Source organism: Dasypus novemcinctus, chromosome 20, assembly GCF_030445035.2.
Source record: "Dasypus novemcinctus isolate mDasNov1 chromosome 20, mDasNov1.1.hap2, whole genome shotgun sequence".
In the NCBI taxonomy this organism is placed as follows: Eukaryota; Metazoa; Chordata; class Mammalia; order Cingulata; family Dasypodidae; genus Dasypus; species Dasypus novemcinctus.
In genome coordinates, this window is record NC_080692.1 from 51822822 (window position 1) to 51842358 (window position 19537).

General features: G+C 43.8%; 1 protein-coding gene across 6 annotated transcripts in view; it reads right to left on the reverse strand.

Moving 5' to 3' along the window:
• Window positions 1–19537, reverse strand: part of IPO8 (importin 8) — a 95300-nt gene that overhangs the window by 55555 nt on the left and 20208 nt on the right. For 4 of the 6 annotated variants that reach the window (XR_011646690.1, XM_058282997.2, XM_058282998.2 and 1 more), the window contains exons 3-9: window positions 16604–16760; window positions 9922–10080; window positions 8803–8959; window positions 5446–5535; window positions 4093–4187; window positions 3398–3482; window positions 311–445 (exon numbers count right to left, since the gene is read on the reverse strand). Coding sequence is in view for 5 of the 6 variants with exons in the window: in XM_058282997.2 (XP_058138980.2) it covers window positions 311–445; window positions 3398–3482; window positions 4093–4187; window positions 5446–5535; window positions 8803–8959; window positions 9922–10080; window positions 16604–16760 (878 nt within the window). In the remaining variant the exon portion in view is untranslated. Of the gene's footprint in view, window positions 1–310; window positions 446–3397; window positions 3483–4092; window positions 4188–5445; window positions 5536–8802; window positions 8960–9921; window positions 10081–10519; window positions 10598–16603; window positions 16761–19537 lie in introns of all 6 variants that reach the window. The other 2 variants (XM_071210246.1, XM_071210247.1) reach the window with 1 other exon arrangement.

The window sequence follows — 19537 nt, forward strand, 5'->3', positions numbered from 1 at the left end:
CTAAATGCTAATGTTTCAACAATAGTAAAACTTTCTTTTTCTTTTTCCATTTTCAAAAAACTTTTGATTTTTCCACTCTACAAATGTGGCTTTCAGGGGGAAATCACATGCAGCGGCCTCTCAGTACCCTGCTGCAAATGCGTCCTCAGCTGCTCAGATGCTTGAATTCTGAAGTCCTTCACATCAGACATAAATAAGGTTGCACTCCTTTAACGCTGTCAGTGGAAATCAACGGGTATCAACATACTGTCTGACTCTGTCTAGACAGCCTCATCTGAGCAGCCACCTGGGCGCTGCTGCGGGCACTGACCTGCATGTGCGGCTTCATCTGCTTCCAGGTCACGGAATGAACCACTCCCTGGCTGAGATAGTTGAACGCCTGCTGAAGAACGCGGGGGGCGACATATTCTTTCTGTCTATACTGGTCTAAGATTTTCAGTAATACCTATAAGAAAGGGAAATATAAGAGAACATAATTTTAAGGGTAAAAAAGGAGGTGGGGCTTTTTAGACACACATGACATAAAATGCAGACTCGGCAACGATGAAAATGAACAGATGTGCTGGAAGCAGATGTGGCTCAGGTGGCTGAGAACCCGCCACATGGGAGGTCCTGGGTTCAGTCCTCAGGGCCTCCTTAAAAAAAAAGAAACAAGCAGCAAACAAATGAAAACTCCAGCTCAGGGAAGCCGACACGGCTCAGTGAGTGAGTGGCACCTTCCCACACAGGAGGTCCCGGTTCAATTCCAGCCCCTGGTAACTCAGGGGCAAAAAAACAAAACGGAACAAACGTGACCAGATGAAAACTGAAAGCTTCCTTACAAAAAGAGATACCAGAAACAGATTTTAATACATGACAAAGGAGATATTTCAAATTGGAAGAGAAAAGACAAGTTACTCAAAAAATAGTATTGGGTCCAATGGAAAACGATAATTGAGGGCTCTTGTTCAAAAAGCAGGAAAAAGGTGTTGCTAAAGGTACTAAATTACAAAGTATTTTCCTTTCATCCAGAGTCTCTCAAGCTGTCATTATGCTTTTAATTTGCTATTTATTTAATACACAGTGAATGGACACAGAGAGCAGACGATTGGGGGGGGAGAGAAATAAATAAACCTTTAAAAAATTTTAAAAATTTGCTGTTTAATGTCACTGTAAGAAAAGAAAAAAATTAAGTAGCATGAAAAAATAGTATTGAGACAACTTATTAGCCCTTTGGAAAAAAAAATAATAATGCTGGCTCCCTAAATAAAATTTCATACCAAAATAAACTCTAGATCAGGAAATATTTTAACAACAGAAAAATGAAAGCACAGAATTCACAGAAAAAAAAAGATGGGAGAACTTCATTTTATAATCTCAGGCTATGGAAAGTCTATGTAAGCATTACCCCAAATTGAAAGCTATTCTTTAAAAATCTGATAAATACAAGACTGCGTACAAGGAAGAAACCATGCCCAAAGCGGCTCCCTTGGATCAGGGACAGGGCGACCTCCAGGGCTCTTCATCATATCAAACTAATCTAAGCTGCTAAATAAAAAGAGTTTTTCAAAATAGGTACCAAAAATGCATGTTGACAGAATCTGTCTGAAGTCTTGCCATCACTGAAACCCCTTGATAACTCAGGGTAAAAATGAGAACTACTGGAGCAACGGTGCTTTCTAGCAGCGTGTGGCTCCCCCAAAGAGGGAGCAGTGGTGGAGGAGATCTGTCACTGCACGGGAGAACAGTTTTTGATTAGAAACCATTTTCTTCATTTGGGGAATATATGCCTTAAATAGCAGAACAAATAGTTAATGGCATGGATGCAATGACAGAAAATTTAAATACATTGCATATCTGTGTGTATGTGTTCTGTATATAAATATGTATGGGTATGTATATGTGTGTGTATATATTTAAGTGACAACAGAAAAATTCTACTGAACACACTTCAAAAGGAACATCAACTTTAGGACGCTTAACAGAGTTTGTGGTTGCAGAAATAGCAGAAGACAGAGCTGTCCAGTATCCTGATTATCCTGGTATCCACGGTGAATTGATGAAGAGATAACTTTACTCATTACTCATTAGTTTTCCCTATGGATTATTTCATCAGCCAACAAAATAAATTGTGAGAAAAGGATAACTATAGCTTTCCTGAATTTTAGCAAGATACTTTTTTAGAAGGCAATCTCCTAGACAAAATGATAATGCTTGAAAGGAAGTATTTATTCTAAGACAAAAGGTTCAAATTACTTAACTTTATATTGCTGACAATACAGAAGACTAATATGCATAGATTTGTAAAACTCCAGAAGCATCTTCTATATCATTTAACCTCTGACTACATCTGATTCATCTTTGCTTCCTCATTAGGGTACTGCCACAGCCAGTGCTAAATAGTTATTAAATTTTATTTGTTGAAAAATAAATAAAACATCATGATCCAAATGGAAATACTGACCAACCACTTGTCTTTTGTAGTTTTTAAAGTTTCTAAATACTAATAACAACCTGCACTGTTTCAAGAATTCCTAACTTTCACTGTAAGGAATGATTCCCAAACTTCCACCAAAAAGTCTAAGTTTCTCAACTGAAAGTCTTAACTTCTAAGCTCAACTCTGCCTACAGTAGTTCAATTTGTACTACATAAATCATCTAACACAAAAGCTGAAAACAAAGAGGCGAGGCCCAAAGAAATGAGGGTAAGAAATTCCTAAGAGGTCAGAGAGAGTTCAGGGAAGACTGACTGACAGCCGGGAGTCCAGAGGCCAGGGTTCTGGGGGCCGGTTCTCGCCGCTGCCCTAGGACAGCCATGGGCATGCGTGGGTCCCCGTGTTAGCACCCAAAGCTGCCACGCAGCCTCAAGGAACATGCAACACATGATGAGATTTGTAGCCTATGTTTAAATAGATAGAAAAGGCTTCTATTTTCAACAATAACCACCCTTCCATTTAAAAAGCTTTAAGGAGAAGCGAACTTGGCCCAGCGGTTAGGGCGTCCGCCTACCACATGGGAGGTCCGCGGTTCAAACCCCGGGCCTCCTGACCCGTGTGGAGCTGGCCCATGCGCAGTGCTGATGTGTGCAAGGAGTGCTGTGACAAGAAGGGGTGTCCCCCGCGTAGGGGAGACCCATGCGCAAGGAGTGCACCCCGTAAGGAGAGCCGCCCAGTGCGAAAGAAGTGCAGCCTGCCCAGGAATGGTGCCGCACACATGGAGAGCTGACACAACAAGATGATGCAACAAAAAGAAAACACAGATTCCCGTGCTACTGACAACAACAGAAGTGGACAAAGAAGATGCAGCAAATAGACACAGAGAACAGACAACCGGGGTGGGGTGGGGTGGGGTGGGGAGGGGAGAGAAATAAATAAAAAATAAATCTTTATTAAAAAATTAAAAGCTTAAAGTTTATTACCTGCTGAATTCCCACTGCATAGGTTTTCAAAAAGAACTCAGAAAATTCAAAGTATTCTCTAGTGACATTTCCAGGGCTTCCATATCTTAAAATACAAAGAAAAAAGGAACAAATAGCAGGAATTTCATAAGCAAAGCAGGCTTACTATAGAGTCCACTGTTAGAAGATGTATTCCACTGGGGCAGAAAACTAACACTTCCCTTCTTTTTTCACAAGCCCAGACTGAAATCATGATGAGCATACTTAGACTCTGGACCATCCTTAAGATTTCAGACAGCTTTTACTTACTAAACCAAGAGCTCCCAAAGGACTAATGTCAGAAATAATGTTATATCTGACATATAATAGATTTTTGGTAAATGCTTTAAAAAGTAAATTTGATTACTTCCCCAGGAAGCTGAGCAGCCATGAACACTCTTGTGTTAACCTGGGTATTTCCAAACAGGTGAACGATGTCACTTGCCAGGTTTGCAGAGAAGACCCAGAGACGTTGCCCACGACCCCACGACCCCATGACCTCAAGCCAATGATTACAGTCAAGCTGCTCTAAACCAACAGTGGAGGACTCTCAGCCCGACAGCTCTAAGGACAACCAAACGTGCTGAGAGTCTAAGGGAAATATCAGGCAAAGAGTTATTCCACCCAATACTGCGATATTGGTTACAGATCTTATATTCTAATGAACAGAGAACTACCGTTCAAATAGACGAGCCACAATATGCAGTGCCCACTTCTTACACTTCCACCATACTAGTTCTGGTCTATCATCCTCATCAATTTGCAGCGTCTCCTAAGAGGACAAAACACCCAAATTAAAATTCTGCAATAATAAAAGGACTTATGTGACTAACAAAGGCAGAATAAATCCTGGTATAGATTAATTCAAATAAAATTAGATTAAGATTGCCAGAAAAACACAAATTCTTATTTCATAGATAGTTATTTAGGAATTATATAAAGTGAATTTTGGTAAACAAATGCTGTTATTCACATTTATCTATCTTCAAGCGGCCCAAATAAGGTGAAAACAAAATACAAAACACCATGCCCCATTAGGACACTACAGGGATGCCAGAAAGTTTTACATCTTAATCCGAGTGATGGTACCACAGCGTATATGCTAGTCAAAACTCACTAAATCCTGCACATTTTATGGTACGTAAATTAAACCTCAATATAATTCTGCCTGACATATGACAAAAGAAAGAATAATGTACATTTTAAGAGAGGCTTAAATTTAAAAATACACAAGAGTAAATCTGATAGGTGAAAACAGCATCATTGTGATTACATACGCAAAGTAGATAGCACACTTCAACTACCACAATGGAAAACTTAGAATAAAAGATGTACTTCTAACAGGCATTCTTGGTCACTGCTTACTAAAGTATACAGTACAAATAAGCATAAAACTGGAGAGCACTTTGCAAGATCTATCAAAAGCCTTAACATGACAAACATTTCGGAGTTTATCCACAGAAAATAATCATGTACGTGCACAAAAATTTAACTACATCCTTATAGTTAAAATACCAAAAATCTAAAACAACCAGCAAAGGAAGCATTCAAGGAAAATGACAGTTATAAAAAGCCATAATCAATGAAAATATTTAGAATGGATTTTAAACGAAAAGTGAATTACGAAAGAGTATACCGTTTCCATGAATAAAATATGCTAATAGATGCAGGGGAAAAAAGACTGGAGGAATAAATACTAGGTTTTAAAAGTGGCTTTCCTCTGTTTGTCTATCCCAACTCCCTAAAATTGAGTAGGTATTACCATCTTTACTGCTGCAGCAGATGTTCTTTCCAAGGAAAGGCCGATGCAAGGCAGCCACCCACCACCGGAAGCCCCGTCCCGCCCGCGCTCCCACCGGAAGCCCCGCCCCGCCCGCGCTCCCACCGGAAGCCCCGCCCCACCCGCGCTCCCACCGGAAGCCCCACCCCGCCCGCGCTCCCACCGGAAGCCCCTCCCCACCCGCGCTCCCACCGGAAGCCCCGCCCCACCCGCGCTCTCGCCGGAAGCCCCGCCCCGCCCGCGCTCTCACCGGGGGCACCGTCCTGTCGAGGACCGTCCGGAAGACCTCCATCCACTCAGTCATGGTGTGGCTGTCCACCAGCTGGAGCGGCAGCGCGTACTGGGAAGCAGAGGGCGGCGACAGCCGTCAGGCCTCCCCAGAAAGGGCAGCAGTTTTACCCACAGTGTAAAGTTGAAATACATGCAATGGCTAATAGCCATGAAAACAGCAATTTCATACCAACCCAAATTTAACTTCCAAAAAACCCATAAGCATATACACGTAAATTAAATTTCCTGAAAATTAAAGTATGTGTGCCAATTTAACAGAGGCTGGAGGAAGAAGGGGGACTTTGCAGGGATTTGGGGCATGAAGTGGGGAAAAAAAAGTGGGGGGGAGGTTTACTCTACTCACTTCCAAACTGTTCAAATTATTTCTCTGGGGCTTTTTAAATGAAGAAAAAAAAAATTTAATGAGTAAGGTCTCATTTATCCAGCATGAGATTCTCGGTAAGTGACTTTTACCATTTACCACTTTCTGTGTTAAAGTTTTCACGTAACCTCGCTGATGAAAGCAGGGCCTCACTGTTCCTGAGGCACCTTCAGTTACTGCCCTGTCCTGCGGCACAATGCCACGGTGCACCGTGTCACGCGGGTGTGCCTCCTCCCTGCCCCACGGCGAGCTGCGGAGACGAGGGGCAGCACGCTCCACACGCAGGAAAGACGAAGACAGACGGACTCTCCCTGGGGAGGCCGACACCCCAGCTGGGAACGTGCACGTATGAACAACAATCCAGTATGCTGGGACAAACGAGAGATTAGAGCGAATAATGCAGATAAAGGACGCGGAAGGGCGCCGAAAGCAGCCTGAAGCGCCGAGACAACGTCCCAGAAGCAGCGACAGGCAATGAGCCTGGGAACCAGCAGGCACTGGCCAGAGCTTCAAGGCGAGGAGGGACACTTCAGGAAGAAGCGCAGTATTCGTGTCATCTCAGAAGTTGGAGGGGACATGACTGCTCAGAGTGGAAAGAACCCGAGGGCGGCTGGAGTGTAAAACACAAAGGCAGGAACGGTGAGCGGTGAAGCTGCAGGGATGCAGGGTTTAAGAGGAGGCTAAAAAGTTCACCCTTGGGGAGCAGCTGTAGCTCAAGCAGTTGAGCACCTGCTTCCCATGCACGAGGTCCTTGGTTCAATAAAAAAAAAGAGTTCACACTTCAGTGCAAACTCAACAGAGAGCCACTTGGGCTTGAAACAGGAAATAGAAGCAAAACTGGCTGTGGGTTGGGAAAGAATGAAGATGAGTTCATTTTTGGATAAGCTGAATTCTGAGGAATGTATGGAATATCCAAGTACCTTGTATACAAAAATACTTAATAAATGCTATTTAGACAAAATCAGTTTAATTATACTGTAATTAAAATATTTCTCTGCCTCCTCCCCTATTCTCTCAGGATTCCAGCCAGAGAGCACTACTGAATGAGCATATAATGGTACTGGAACAGTTTACAATGTTGAGTTTCTCTCCAGTTTTTAGCGTATATATTGAGAGGACAAATTTCAATTTTGACCTGTTAGCAAACCAAGAAACCTGGGTAGAGGGTTTCAGGAAAACTATTTCTTTAGCCTTTTGCTTAATTCCTGATTCCTGTCTATATTCTTCCAGAGGGAAAGAGAAGTCTGTCCTCCAAATAAATGGGCTGGGACTATATCTAATGGCAAAAACATCTAGCAGAATAAAAAAAACATGCACCCCAGAGGAAAGCAATTCTGAAAAAGATTAAAAAAAGACACCATAAATCTTCCTTACCTATTATTTACTATTTAAACAAAAGGGGGAGAGGGGACAGGGAGAGAGAAATAGATTTCCCTGCATCCTAGTTTCTTCTCTCTTCTAGCTTCACCTCCTTCCTCCTTCCCTCTCCCCTCAAAAAGGTTTTCCCCACTCAGCTAACATGGCGGAGAATAAGGTCAACCACCACACCAGGGAGCCAAGAGGCCTACAACTGAGAGCAGGAGAATTGCATCCAGCATCCATGTGGAATCTAAGCCCCCTCTTGATATAGATGTGAGTGGACACAACCATTCCAAGGTCCACAGGATGGAGGAATAGAGTATGGATGAGAGTGGACTTATTGATATTCTATTCATGAACTATTGTGAATAGTAGTAATCGAAGAAAATGTGGGATTGGTGTGCAGAAAGTGGCCATGGTGGCTGCTGGGGGTAGGGAGTGGGAGGAAGACATGTGATGTGGGGGCGTTTTCAGGACTTGGAGCTGTCCTGGGTGGTGCTGCAGGGACAGTTACCGGGCATTGTATGTCCTCCCATGGCCCACTGAGTGGACTGTGGGAGAGTGTGCGCTATGGTGTGGACCATTGACCATGAGGTGCAGCAGTGCCCAGAGATGTATTCACCAAATGAATGATGATGGAGGAGGTGGTTGTTATGGGGAGAGGAGTGGGGTGAGGGGGGTGGGGGATATATGGGGACCTCATATTTTTGAATATTTAAAAAAATAAAGACAAAAAAATAGAAGAAAAAAAAAGGTTTTAACAAAACCCACCTGGGACTATTTCTATTAAAGTATAAAACATGATGCTAAAAACACAAATCTGTACTTAAGGGAAATATTCTGAAAGAGTACAAAAACAGCTAAATCAGGTAAGAAGCAGGCACAAAACTGAACTACCTTGGCTCTTCAGCTTAACAAAACTGCCCCATCTGCCATGACTAATTTAACTAGGAAGCAGGAACAGACCCTGACTTACTTCATCCAACTGAGACTGGTAACTATTATCCCTCCTCCACTAGACCTAAATGGTTTATTCAAGTCTTTCAGTGATGCAATTTTAAGTACTTTTATATTAAAGACATACTCCATCTCTTATTCTAATTACTCTTTAAATTCCCATATTAATATTGTTTATAGCTTTAAAGATATGAAAAAGTCTATATTGAAGCAAAGGAAAATAGGGCACTAAATCTTCTTTGTTACCTTTATACTGGCTCAAATGCAAAGAAACTACCATCATATGATTTCTCAATAAAAGGAAATCTCTTCCTTCCTCCTCTGTTATAACCTTAACTAAGCTACAGGCAGGAATGCTGTGGGCAAAATTAGTCAGGTAATCAGGTTTAGCACAGTTAACTATCCTGCTTCCTTCCTCCCCAGGACTGCAGGCACAGAATTAAAAAAAAAAAAAAGAACATGGACACAGACTCTCAGCTCTGCCATTCAGATGAACCTGGGCAATTAATCTCTGAGTCTGTTTTCCCATAAGGACTTTTTAATGAGAAAACAGAATAATAGCTGGCACTTGCTGAGCAATTTCCATGAAAGAGGCAGAGATACAAGGCCCCTTATTTATCCTCTGCAATAGAAACCTACCTGAACAAGTGCATAGAAAATTTTCAAAATCTGTTTTTGTAGTAATACAGAAAAATGGGAAGAATCAGGAAGGAGGTGCATGATTTGCTGCTGAATACGAGGCAGGAATACTTGCATTGCGGCTATAAGAGGTTCTCTCTCCTCTGCTTTCTTATATCTACACGACAAAATACACAAAAAGAGACAGCGCTATAAATCATAAATGGAAACACATATACATTGTATGCGATTAACTATATAAAACTAACAAAACATTGCCTGTCATTTTCTGTCTGGAAGGAATTTTGAAAAAACACATCTCTGTTTTAGGCAGAACAAGTAAAATCTTTCCAGAAGGATTAAGATTAGTTTTTTTAAAAAACCTAAGACTATTTTGCAGCTTTCCTAAATGGATTTTTCTAGGACTTAAGTTAGAAGTCATCATACCACAATTCTTTCTATAAAATACAAGTTGATATGCTAGTTCAAAAAGACAAATATTCATATAACAGATAATATGGGGAAAAAAACATTTCTTTTATACTGTCCTAAATTCAGAATCAAAATACTTTACAAAGTGTGTTTACATCACTTTAACTGCTATAAATCAAAAGAATTCTCTCAAAAGTCTAGAGTTTGAACTAATTAGTTTAAAATAAGGAGCACTACAAAATTTTACATGTACAAGAAGCAATCCTCTTAGAAACCAGAAAGCACTACTATTAAATGGGGTACCAATTCCCTTCCTCTCATGCAAGGTTTATCAGAAAAGAATGCCATTAGCAAAAAAAAAATAACATTCTATTTTGTATCCAAATGTTTGATTTACGTAATAACATGGTCACCAAAGGACAAATCTTATGGTACCTCAATATCAGTTTCCAAAGAAAGCTGTTATAAAAGCTCTTCTGAAACTATTAAATATGTTTGAGAAGCACTGCACATTTTATCCGTCTTACACACTAGCATAGTAAAGTTTCTTTGACCAACGTCAGTAAACAGACCCGTTTAATTGAGTTTAACACAATGTTTCCCAAACCTGACTATGTAGAACTCACCCCTGGTAGACCCCATTATGACACACAATACTTTTTAAGAAATACAAGGCAGATATCTTCAGCCCATAGACATCAAACTTACTCATATGTCTTCACCAGTTGATACAGACAAAGCAAACTGCCAAGCCAGCTTCCACTACTCTGTGACTGCAAATAATAGTCTATCTTGTCGACAACCGCTGGCCATTGACCGGGAAAATCATACTTAATGATGGCTCGGAGACACATTGTTAACTGGACTCTAGGAAGTAGGGAAAAAAAGGCCAAAATGTAAATAGCTAGATTCCAGGCTTCAAAGACCTCTAGTATTTCATATAAAGTATACTAATAACTATTTACCCTCATTATAGAGCTATGTATCTGGGATCGGGGTGGGGGGGGGGGTGGGTGGGGAAGCAGTCCTAAAAAGAAAAACCTCCTCCAATGGCTCCATTTATTGAAAATAAATAGAATGGATAATTTCCTAAATTGAAACCTTTTCAGACTATCTTTTCTAAAATAATCTTTCAAAAAAAATGAATTTTTAAAACTCATTACAGATGTCAAAAAAAAAGGAGGGGGGAACAGATGTGGCTCGAGCGCTTGAGCACCTGCTTCCACATGGGAGGTCCCAGGTTTGATCCCTGGTGCCTCCTAAAAAACAAAAACTGAACAACAAGCAAACAAATGAAAAAACCAACTCAGAGGAGTTGTGGCTCAGTGGATGAGCGCTGGTTTCCCACATACGAGGTTCTGGGTTCAATCCCCGGTCCTAGTACCTAAAAAAAAAAAAAAACCAGATAATTAATTTACCTCAACTCTGCAAAATTTCTCAGTTGTATACTTTGAATTTTGGTCGTCATAAGGGGGGGGCATAAAATGCTGTATCATTTCAACAGGACAATCCAAGTCTAACAACGGAGGCCCACAGAGCGACAGGAAGCTTCTCTGTGGACCAAAACCTTGAACCCATCCTTCTCAGTTAACAGCCAGCACAGGACGTGGCACCTAGTGAAGCCTGAAACACCAATTTCGTATTTTGAGCATAAGAATTAAGCATTAAATAATTCCTGAATATGAAAGCCAGGACATTTCCAAAGACAGAAAGAGAAAAGCAGCAAGAAAGTTGTAAGAGATGAAGAAAGTATCCCTTTAATAAAACCACCAGGAAGCCATGGAAGGTGGGACTTCCCTACACCACAATTGGAACTGAAAAGAAAATGAGGAAACACTTTCTCTTCTACAAACCATCCATATCATCACCGACGATGCCTTGGCTCAGTTACCTACAGACAGTAAAAGTGGATCTGCCTGCCCCTGCCCTGACCAAGACTCCAGAAAGCAGTGAGAAGATGCATCCACAGGGCAAGCGCCAAACCTGGAACGGCGACTTAAAGGAGCATGGTCTTGGGAGCGGGTGCAGCTCTGAGGCCCCAAGTTCAACCCCAGTGCCCCCAGGAACTCCTGGGGCCCTGGCCAGGAGCCTGCACCCCTCACAGCTCTGCCCGGGCAGCCACGCTCCCAGGGCAGCGGAGGGAGCCTGTGTCCCGTGGGCATGCACTGGGGCTGGCGCTGGCGTAGAGCCGGGGCTGCCGGGCTGGCGCTGGGAATGGGGCTGGCACTGGCGCTGGGGCTGCGGGGATGGGGATGGGGCTGGGGCTGGCGCTGGCGCTGGGGCCGGGGGCTGGGGCTGGGCTGGGGCCGGGGGCTGGGCTGGTGTTGGGCTGGGGCTGGGCGCTGGGCTGGGGCTGGGCTGGGGCTGGCGCTGGCACTGGCGCTGGGGCCGGGGGCTGGGGCTGGGCTGGGGCCAGGGGCTGGGCTGGCGCTGGGGCTGGGGCTGGGGCTGGGGCTGGCGCTGGGGCTGGGGCTGGGGCTGGGGCTGGGGCTGGGGCTGGGGCTGGGGCTGCGGGGCTGGGGCTGCAGGGCTGGCGCTGGGGCTGGGGCTGGGGCTGGCGCTGGGGCTGCGGGGCTGGCGCTGGGCCTGCGGGGCTGGGGCTGCGGGGCTGGCGCTGGGCCTGCGGGGCTGGGGCTGCGGGGCTGGCGCTGGGCCTGCGGGGCTGGGGCTGCAGGGCTGGGGCTGGGGCTGAGGGGCTGGGGCTGCGGGGCTGGGGGCTGGAGGGCTGGCGCTGGGGCTGGGGCTGGCGCTGGGGCTGCGGGGCTGGGGCTGGGGCTGAGGCTGAGGGGCTGGGGCTGCGGGGCTGGGGGCTGGGGGGCTGGCGCTGGGGCTGGCGCTGGGGCTGGCGCTGGGGCTGCGGGGCTGGCGCTGGGGCAGGCGCTGGGGCTGTGGGGCTCACTGGGGCTGGCGCTGGGGCTGCGGGGCTGGTGGTGGCCCAGGGCTGTGCCTTCTCAGGGCCTGCTCTGCACATGGGAAGGAGCTGGTGGTTTTCCTGAGGAACACTAGGGGCGGGTATCGAGCAAATGCCCGGGGCGGGCAGGGACCACAGGAAGCTGCTTCCAAGGGAAGAGGACGCATTCATATCCGTGTACAGCACAGACAGCAGAGCGCGGCCCTGCGCCGTGGCCTGGAACTGTTCTCTAAACTCACTGCATGCCAAGGCCCGAAGGATGGCACTGGAGCAAGTCGGCCTGCAAAGACTGGGAAAGGTGCTTTCTTGCTGCTCTTGTTAGCTCCTGGCATTCAAGAACAGCTCTGTCGTGACACTAGCTGTGAACACGCTTTAGGAACACACGCCTCAGTCTAAATTTCAGAAATAACACGTAAAATATCAAAATACTCAGGTCTCAACAAAGATTACAAAATACACAAAGAAACAAGAAGTGATGGCCCAGACAGAGAAAGTCAAAGCTTTAGAACCCATCGATGAGGAGGGCCAGACCTGGGACATACCAAAGACTTCAAAAAAGTAGTCCAAAATACGCACAAAGCGTAAAGGAAAACACGGATAAAGAACTAAAGGAGAGCAGGGAAACGACAGATGAGCACAAAGAGAATATCCACAGTAAGAGGGAAACGATGAAAAGGAATCAAACAGCTGAAGACCACAGGAACAGAACCACTTCCCGGAAGGGGCTCGACAGCCTGGAGCAGCGAGGCGGGAGGGGAGAGACAGGAGGGGAGCGGGGGAAAAGGAGAGGCCTGGAGGGGCGAGGCTGGGGGGCGAGGCTGGGGGGCGAGGCTGGGGGGCCACCCAGGGCAGCAGGAGCACCAGCGGGAGCAGAGCCCGGGAGCCAGCCGGTGCCAAGGACGCAGCGCAGGCGCCCCAGGAGGGAGAAGCGGGAAATGCACAGAGACAGTTGCCAGAACGTCCCAAATCTAACAGAAGACATGAATATACACATCCAAGACATTCTGTGAACTCCAAACAGGATAAACTCAAACAGACCCACCTGGCGGCATATTAAAATCAAACAGTTGAGTGCAAGACAGAGAATTCTGACAGCTTCAAGAGAAGCAACGTGTCACATACAAGGGAGCCTCCATAAAATTAAGTGCCGACTTTTCACAGAAAACCAACAAGGCAAGAAGGCAGCGGGATGCAGATTTAAAGTGCTGAAAGCAAAAAACTGCCTACCAGGAATTCTATATCCAGCAAAACTGTATTTCAAAAATGAAGAGGAGGAGATTAAACAAGGATTAAGACATTCCCAAACAAAGAAAAGCTGAGGGAGTGTGAAACCACTTGACAGCCCTACAGAAACACTAAAGACAACAGACAGAAACTGCATGAAGAAATAAAGAGGGACGCAGGTGTAGCTCAGGGGTTAAGCACCTGCCTCCCATCTATGAGGTCTTGCGTTCAATCCCCAGTACCTCCTAAAAAGTTTTTTAAAAACTGAAAAACCAACTCTAACTAACTGGGGAGTAGATGTAGCTCAGTGGTTGAGCACCTCCTTCCCATGTACAAGGTCCTGGGTTCAATCTCCAGTACCTCCCAAATAAATATTAAAAATAAAGATCTCTGATGAGGGTAACGACATGGATAAATATAAATGCCAGTATCATTACACTTCCGGTTTATAACTCCACTTTTTACTTCCTACAGAATCTAAAAGGCATATGCATAAAATGTAATAAAAAATCAGTAGTTTGAGACTCAATGTATAAAAATGTAATTTATGAGCAAAAACATAAAAGTGGGGAATCAGAGGGGTACAGGATGTACATGCTTTTGAAGTTAAGCTGGAATCATAGCAAACAAGATGGTTCTGGTTTAGAATGTTAAATTTGAGCCTCACGGTAATTATAAAAGAAAATATAAGAGAGTATGCAAGCTCACAGAGACAGAAAGTACAGGCTGCCATCACTGGGGTCAAGGGGAACGGGTGCAGGGGTCGAGGGGAATGGGGGTTAATGCAGAACGGGTGCAGGGCCGCGGTCTGTGGAAACAGCAGGCAGTGTGGGGACGGCAACAGCGCAGATGGGATTAATCCCGCTGACTGGCAGGCGTGAGAGTGGTTTAACGGGAAAGTGTACGTCAGACACAGGTTCCCACAAGAAAAAGGAAGAGCAACCAAAGAGACAGCGGCAATTAAAGGCAATAAGCGGTCCTGGACAGGATCTAAGATGGGGGAAAAGAAGGCTCAAAAGGACATTTTTTCCCCTTTTAATCACGTTCAATATGTAATTCAGTGCTATGAATTATAGTCACAATTCATACTGGTTATATATATGTTACTAAAATAAAAACTAGAAGGAAAAAAAAACAATAAGCCCTATTGTAAATGATGGACTACAGTTACCAGTACTATTATAAAAATGTTTTTACATGAATTGTAACAAATTTGCCCCACTAATGCAACATTAATAATAGGGTGGTATATGAGAACTCTATTTTCAGCATGACTTTTCTACAACTTCCCTAGTAAAAAATAACAAGTTACAAAAAAAACATTATTTGAACATATGAAAAGAACTGGAGTATAGACTATAAGCTTTATATCAATTTAAAATTTCTTGAACTGGATAAATACACCATAGATGGATACGTAAGTGAATATCCTTGGTCTGAGGAAATGTACACGGCAGAATTAAGTGTTCAAAGAGCATGATGTGTAAAACCTACACTCAAGTGTTCAGAAAATGGACAGATAAATGGGTAGACAGACAGATGGATAGGCTGATGGACAGAATAACATGACAAATGTGGCAAAGTATTAAATTTGATGGATCTGGATATCTGGGGGGATAGGCATATGTTGTATGGGGTTTGTACTGTTTTTGTAACTATCCTGTAAGTTTTCAAAATACTTTCAAAAGTATTTCAAAATAAAAAGTTTAAAAAATTTTTTAAAAAGAAATTGAATTTGACTAAATTAGGATTCCATAGTGCCAAAAAAAAAAAAAAGGTATGTTCAGTTAAACAACCAAAAACTTGGATTCCCTAAAACTGGTAAAATAAACAAAAGGAAAAAGGCTCACTTCTCCACGTTATCACACCTATTTGAAAATTTCCTTTGCAGTACTCTTAAACTTGGGGAATAGGAAAAAAAAAATATTTCTCCAAGAATGATTACAGTTACACCTTAAGTTCATTAAAAAAAAAAAAAAAGCCATGAAGAATTGCCTCGTGATAAGGTAACGCTCTCCTCTTGGATCAGTAGCGACTGTTCCTTTAAAAACAAATACATCAATCAACTGAAACGCCTCATTTCTTAAAATGTCATCTTCAGCAACTCCCTGCCAATGTCCTCACTCCAGCCCAAGAAGGGAGGAGAATCCTGCTGACAAAAGTCACCGCTTCTTAATGGATTAGTATGGAAGATTCGGGAGACCTGGAAAGTGGGAAACTTCCGACTAGACATAGACGTGACGGTACTATAGAGGGTGCCGCAGTTCACATTTGGGTGCGCTGAGAATACTGTCGATTTTCTGTATCAGCACATCTGCCTTCCTCCTCTCACCTAACAAATAACGGCACAAAGAAGAGTTCACTGGCTCTTCTTCCTCTTAGCATTTCCCTCCCTTTCTACTGCTTGCCATGCGTCTAATAAGCACTCTAATGTCTTGACATTAAAATATTTTGTTCCCCTACCTCCATTTCACTTATTCTCCAATCCACTTTCCACAGAAACCTAATTACTACAGCTCGCAGACTAAAAAGGATTTTTTTTCTATTTGAATATTGAAAAAATTTTATGATGCTACAGATGCACTGTTCAATAGAGCAACCACTAGCCACATGTGTGCACTTAGAGCAAAATTAAACAAAATTAAAACTCACTCCTTTCTGTACTAGTCACATTTCAAGCACTCAGAAGGCACCTGCAGCTGGTGGCTAAATATTGGACAGCACAGAGAATAATTCTAACACTGCAAAAAGTTCTAATTGACGATACTGCTCTACAGCATCTATGAATCTGAAAAACTGTAGACAATTCACCCACTCTAGCCTGTCTCCTCCAAAAGGAAAACATGCTCAGTTCACAAAAAGAAATATAACTACAGGGAAGGGGATAAGAAAAGCAGTGAGTTAAAATTCCCAGAAGTCAATCTCCCTGTACCAGAGAAAAGAAGAATAGTAAAAGGTCAAGATATCATGACTGAAAATACAGGTTATTTACATAACTGGAATTTAAACAGTCATTCTGGTGAAGTATGATTTTATCCTCAACTCTTGTGGTAACTTATGAGACAAATCTTGTCCAAAATATTTTTGGCCAAAGAATCACGAACGCACAGACAAAACAAGTAATAGGTATTGAGAGCCCATGTTCACTGTTTTACTTCTTTCACAAAAAAATCTTGAGGTCAGTGAGCTCCGCTGCCACCTCCAGGACCCAAACAGTTCGTGCTTCCTGCTAGCCAGCTAGACAGTCTAACATACCTTACTAAATCTGGAGATCGAATTATGCCTTCCACGATGTTGTCACGGATCTGCTGGCGGTCATTTTCGTGAATGTTGAATGGGAACACTGCTTCTCCCGGGGGAGGCTCTCGGTCTGGCCAGTACTGAGTCACCATGTTCTTCAGGTAAATGGCAGCTAGGGAGAGGAGAAATGCTAATACAGCAGCACCGAGAGAACGGCTGTTCACACAGCCCTGCAATGTTAACATCGGACACAATAACTCAGGGAAGCTCTTATGATCGTAAATAGCCACAAGGGAACTGAAAGTGGATAAGACCTTAAAGTTTTCTCTTCAGCTAGGAAAGAAAGTCTAAGCAGAAGGCATTTTGTCAAATCAAGCTCCAGAGTTTAAAGGACAGAAAAGTGAGTTACATCCTTAGACTAAATACAAGGTGATTTAAATGAGACCCTACTGGTAGCAGACTTGGCCCAGTGGTTAGGGCATCCGTCTACCACATGGGAGTTCCGCGGTTCAAACCCCGGGCCTCCTTGACCCGTGTGGAGCTGGCCCATGCGCAGTGCTGATGGGCGCAAGGAGTGCCCTGCCACGCAGGGGTGTCCCCCGCGTAGGGGAGCCCCACGCACAAGGAGTGCACCCCGTAAGGAGAGACGCCCAGTGCGAAAGAAAGTGCAGCCTGCCCAGGAATGGCGCCGCACACATGGAGAGCTGACACAACAAGATGACGCAACAAAAAGAAACACAGATTCCCATGCTGCTGACAACAACAGAAGCAGAAAAAGAAGACGCAGCAAATAGACACAGAGAACAGACAACGGGGGGGGGGAGGGAAAGAAATAAATCTTTAAAAATAAATAAATAAATGAGACCCTACTAACTGTACTTTGGGCTCAAAAGGGTCAGGTTTCATAGTATCTAACAGAGTGTTGACAATAGGCAAAACTGTACTCTCCTTCGTGTAGACTGCTGTTATGCTTATTTTCTTTTGTCTACTATTATTCTACCACGTTGAAGTCTCTATTGCTTATGCTATTAAAGGCGCTGGTAATTTCCACTTGACCTCCTTGAAATGTTTACTACTGGTAAATACAACAATAGGGAGGACATTAGTCTTCAAATATATTTGGAAAATGTCTGTTTATTTCCATCAAAACCCAGAACCGATCTCGTTCTATTTAACCATCTTCAGCCTCAACTTCTAACAAAAGGCTTCTGAAAGAAACCCTTCGTTAGTGGTATGTGAGGAGGAGTAGCAGGGTGGCCGCTTGTTAACTTTTTGTTAATGATCTAGTAACTGCCCTACGGGAAGGTGGACACAGGCAGGAGAGAGGCAGCGAGAAGGCCGTGGCCACAAAGGTGGCGAGGGCGGCGGCCACAGGGCGTGCCTCCTGGAGGATGTGGAGGCAGACAATTCAAAACGCCAGCCCTGGGTTCCGAGGTGGACGCCAGGCCTCCTCCCCTGCAGCTGGACACAGGATGTTAGTAAACGTCACAATGTCATGCGAGCGGAGCAGCATGGCCACGCCCCACCTCGCTGCGGTTTGGTCACAAGCTTCCTGAGGGCTTCCGGGCCGAGCAGAGGCATCTTTCCGATTAGGTTCTGCGTTCTAGAATCCTTACATTAATTTTAACAAATAAACAGCCTCTGAATAAATAACTCTTACCCACAGACCGAATTTTTATATCCTCTCCCTATGCATCTTTTAGAAATTTTAAGAAAAAACTTGCAACTTACAGAAAATAGAGAGCACGCTATTTTTCAAATGATAATCTCACATCGGTCAGCACCTATGATTCTCCAGATCTAATAAAATACCACTGTACTACCATTTTAAATCCGTGCTACTCTGCTTCTTATAGCAACTCCAAAATGTACTAAGAAAATACATTTCTGAATCTAGTTTTATATGTATTTCAGGATTTTAATAAAGAATTTCTGCTTCAGAGGTAAGGAATAAAAATTTTTTTTAATTTTTTTTTATTTTTAAAAACTAAAAAGAAGGCAGTGGACTTGGCCCAGTGGTTAGGGCATCCGTCTACCACATGGGAGGTCCACGGGCCTCCTTGACCCGTGTGGAGCTGGCCCATGCGCAGTGCTGATGCGCGCAAGGAGTGCCCTGCCAGGTAGGGGTATCCCCGCGTAGGGGAGCCCCACGCGCAAGGAGTGCACCCAGTAAGGAGAGCCGCCCAGCGTGAAAAAAAGTGCAGCCTGCCCAGGAATGGCGCCGCACACACAGAGAGCTGACACAGCAAGATGACGCAACAAAAAGAAACACAGATTCCCGTTCCGCTGACAACAACAGAAGCAGACAAAGAAGACGCAGCAAATAGACACAGAGAACAGACAACTGGGGTGGGGGTAGGGGGAGAGAAATAAATAAATAAATCTAAAAAAAAAAAAACTAAAAAAAGTGGTTTGAGAGCATCCTAATCAAAACCACTCTAAATTTAAGTTAGGGTCCCTTCTCTGCACATTACATAATATTAATAATACCTTTATGATTAGGGAAGCAATAAACATCCAAATTAATTTTACTCCACTTAGAAACACCAAAAATTTTCCCCTACTTCTTGATAATTTATAGTAAGGAGAGAAATGACATTCACTAATGAGCTTGCTTGTCTATAGCAAGAATACTTTGTAATTGCCCAAAAACAAAAAAAATCAAACCCAGAATATTGTACAGAGATACATCCTTCCATTTAATATTCACATTTTTTTAAAAATCAAGGATCACATCCTTTTTCTAGATGTCATGCTGTATTAGTCAGCCAAAGGGGTGCCGATGCAAAATACCAGAAATGGGTTGCTTTTTACAACAAGTATTTTATTTGGGTTAGAAGCTTACAGATACCAGGCCATAAAGCATAAGTTACTTCCCTCGCCAAAGTCTATTTTCACATGTTGGAGCAAGACGGCTGCTGACGTCTGCCAGGGTTCAGGCTTCCTGGT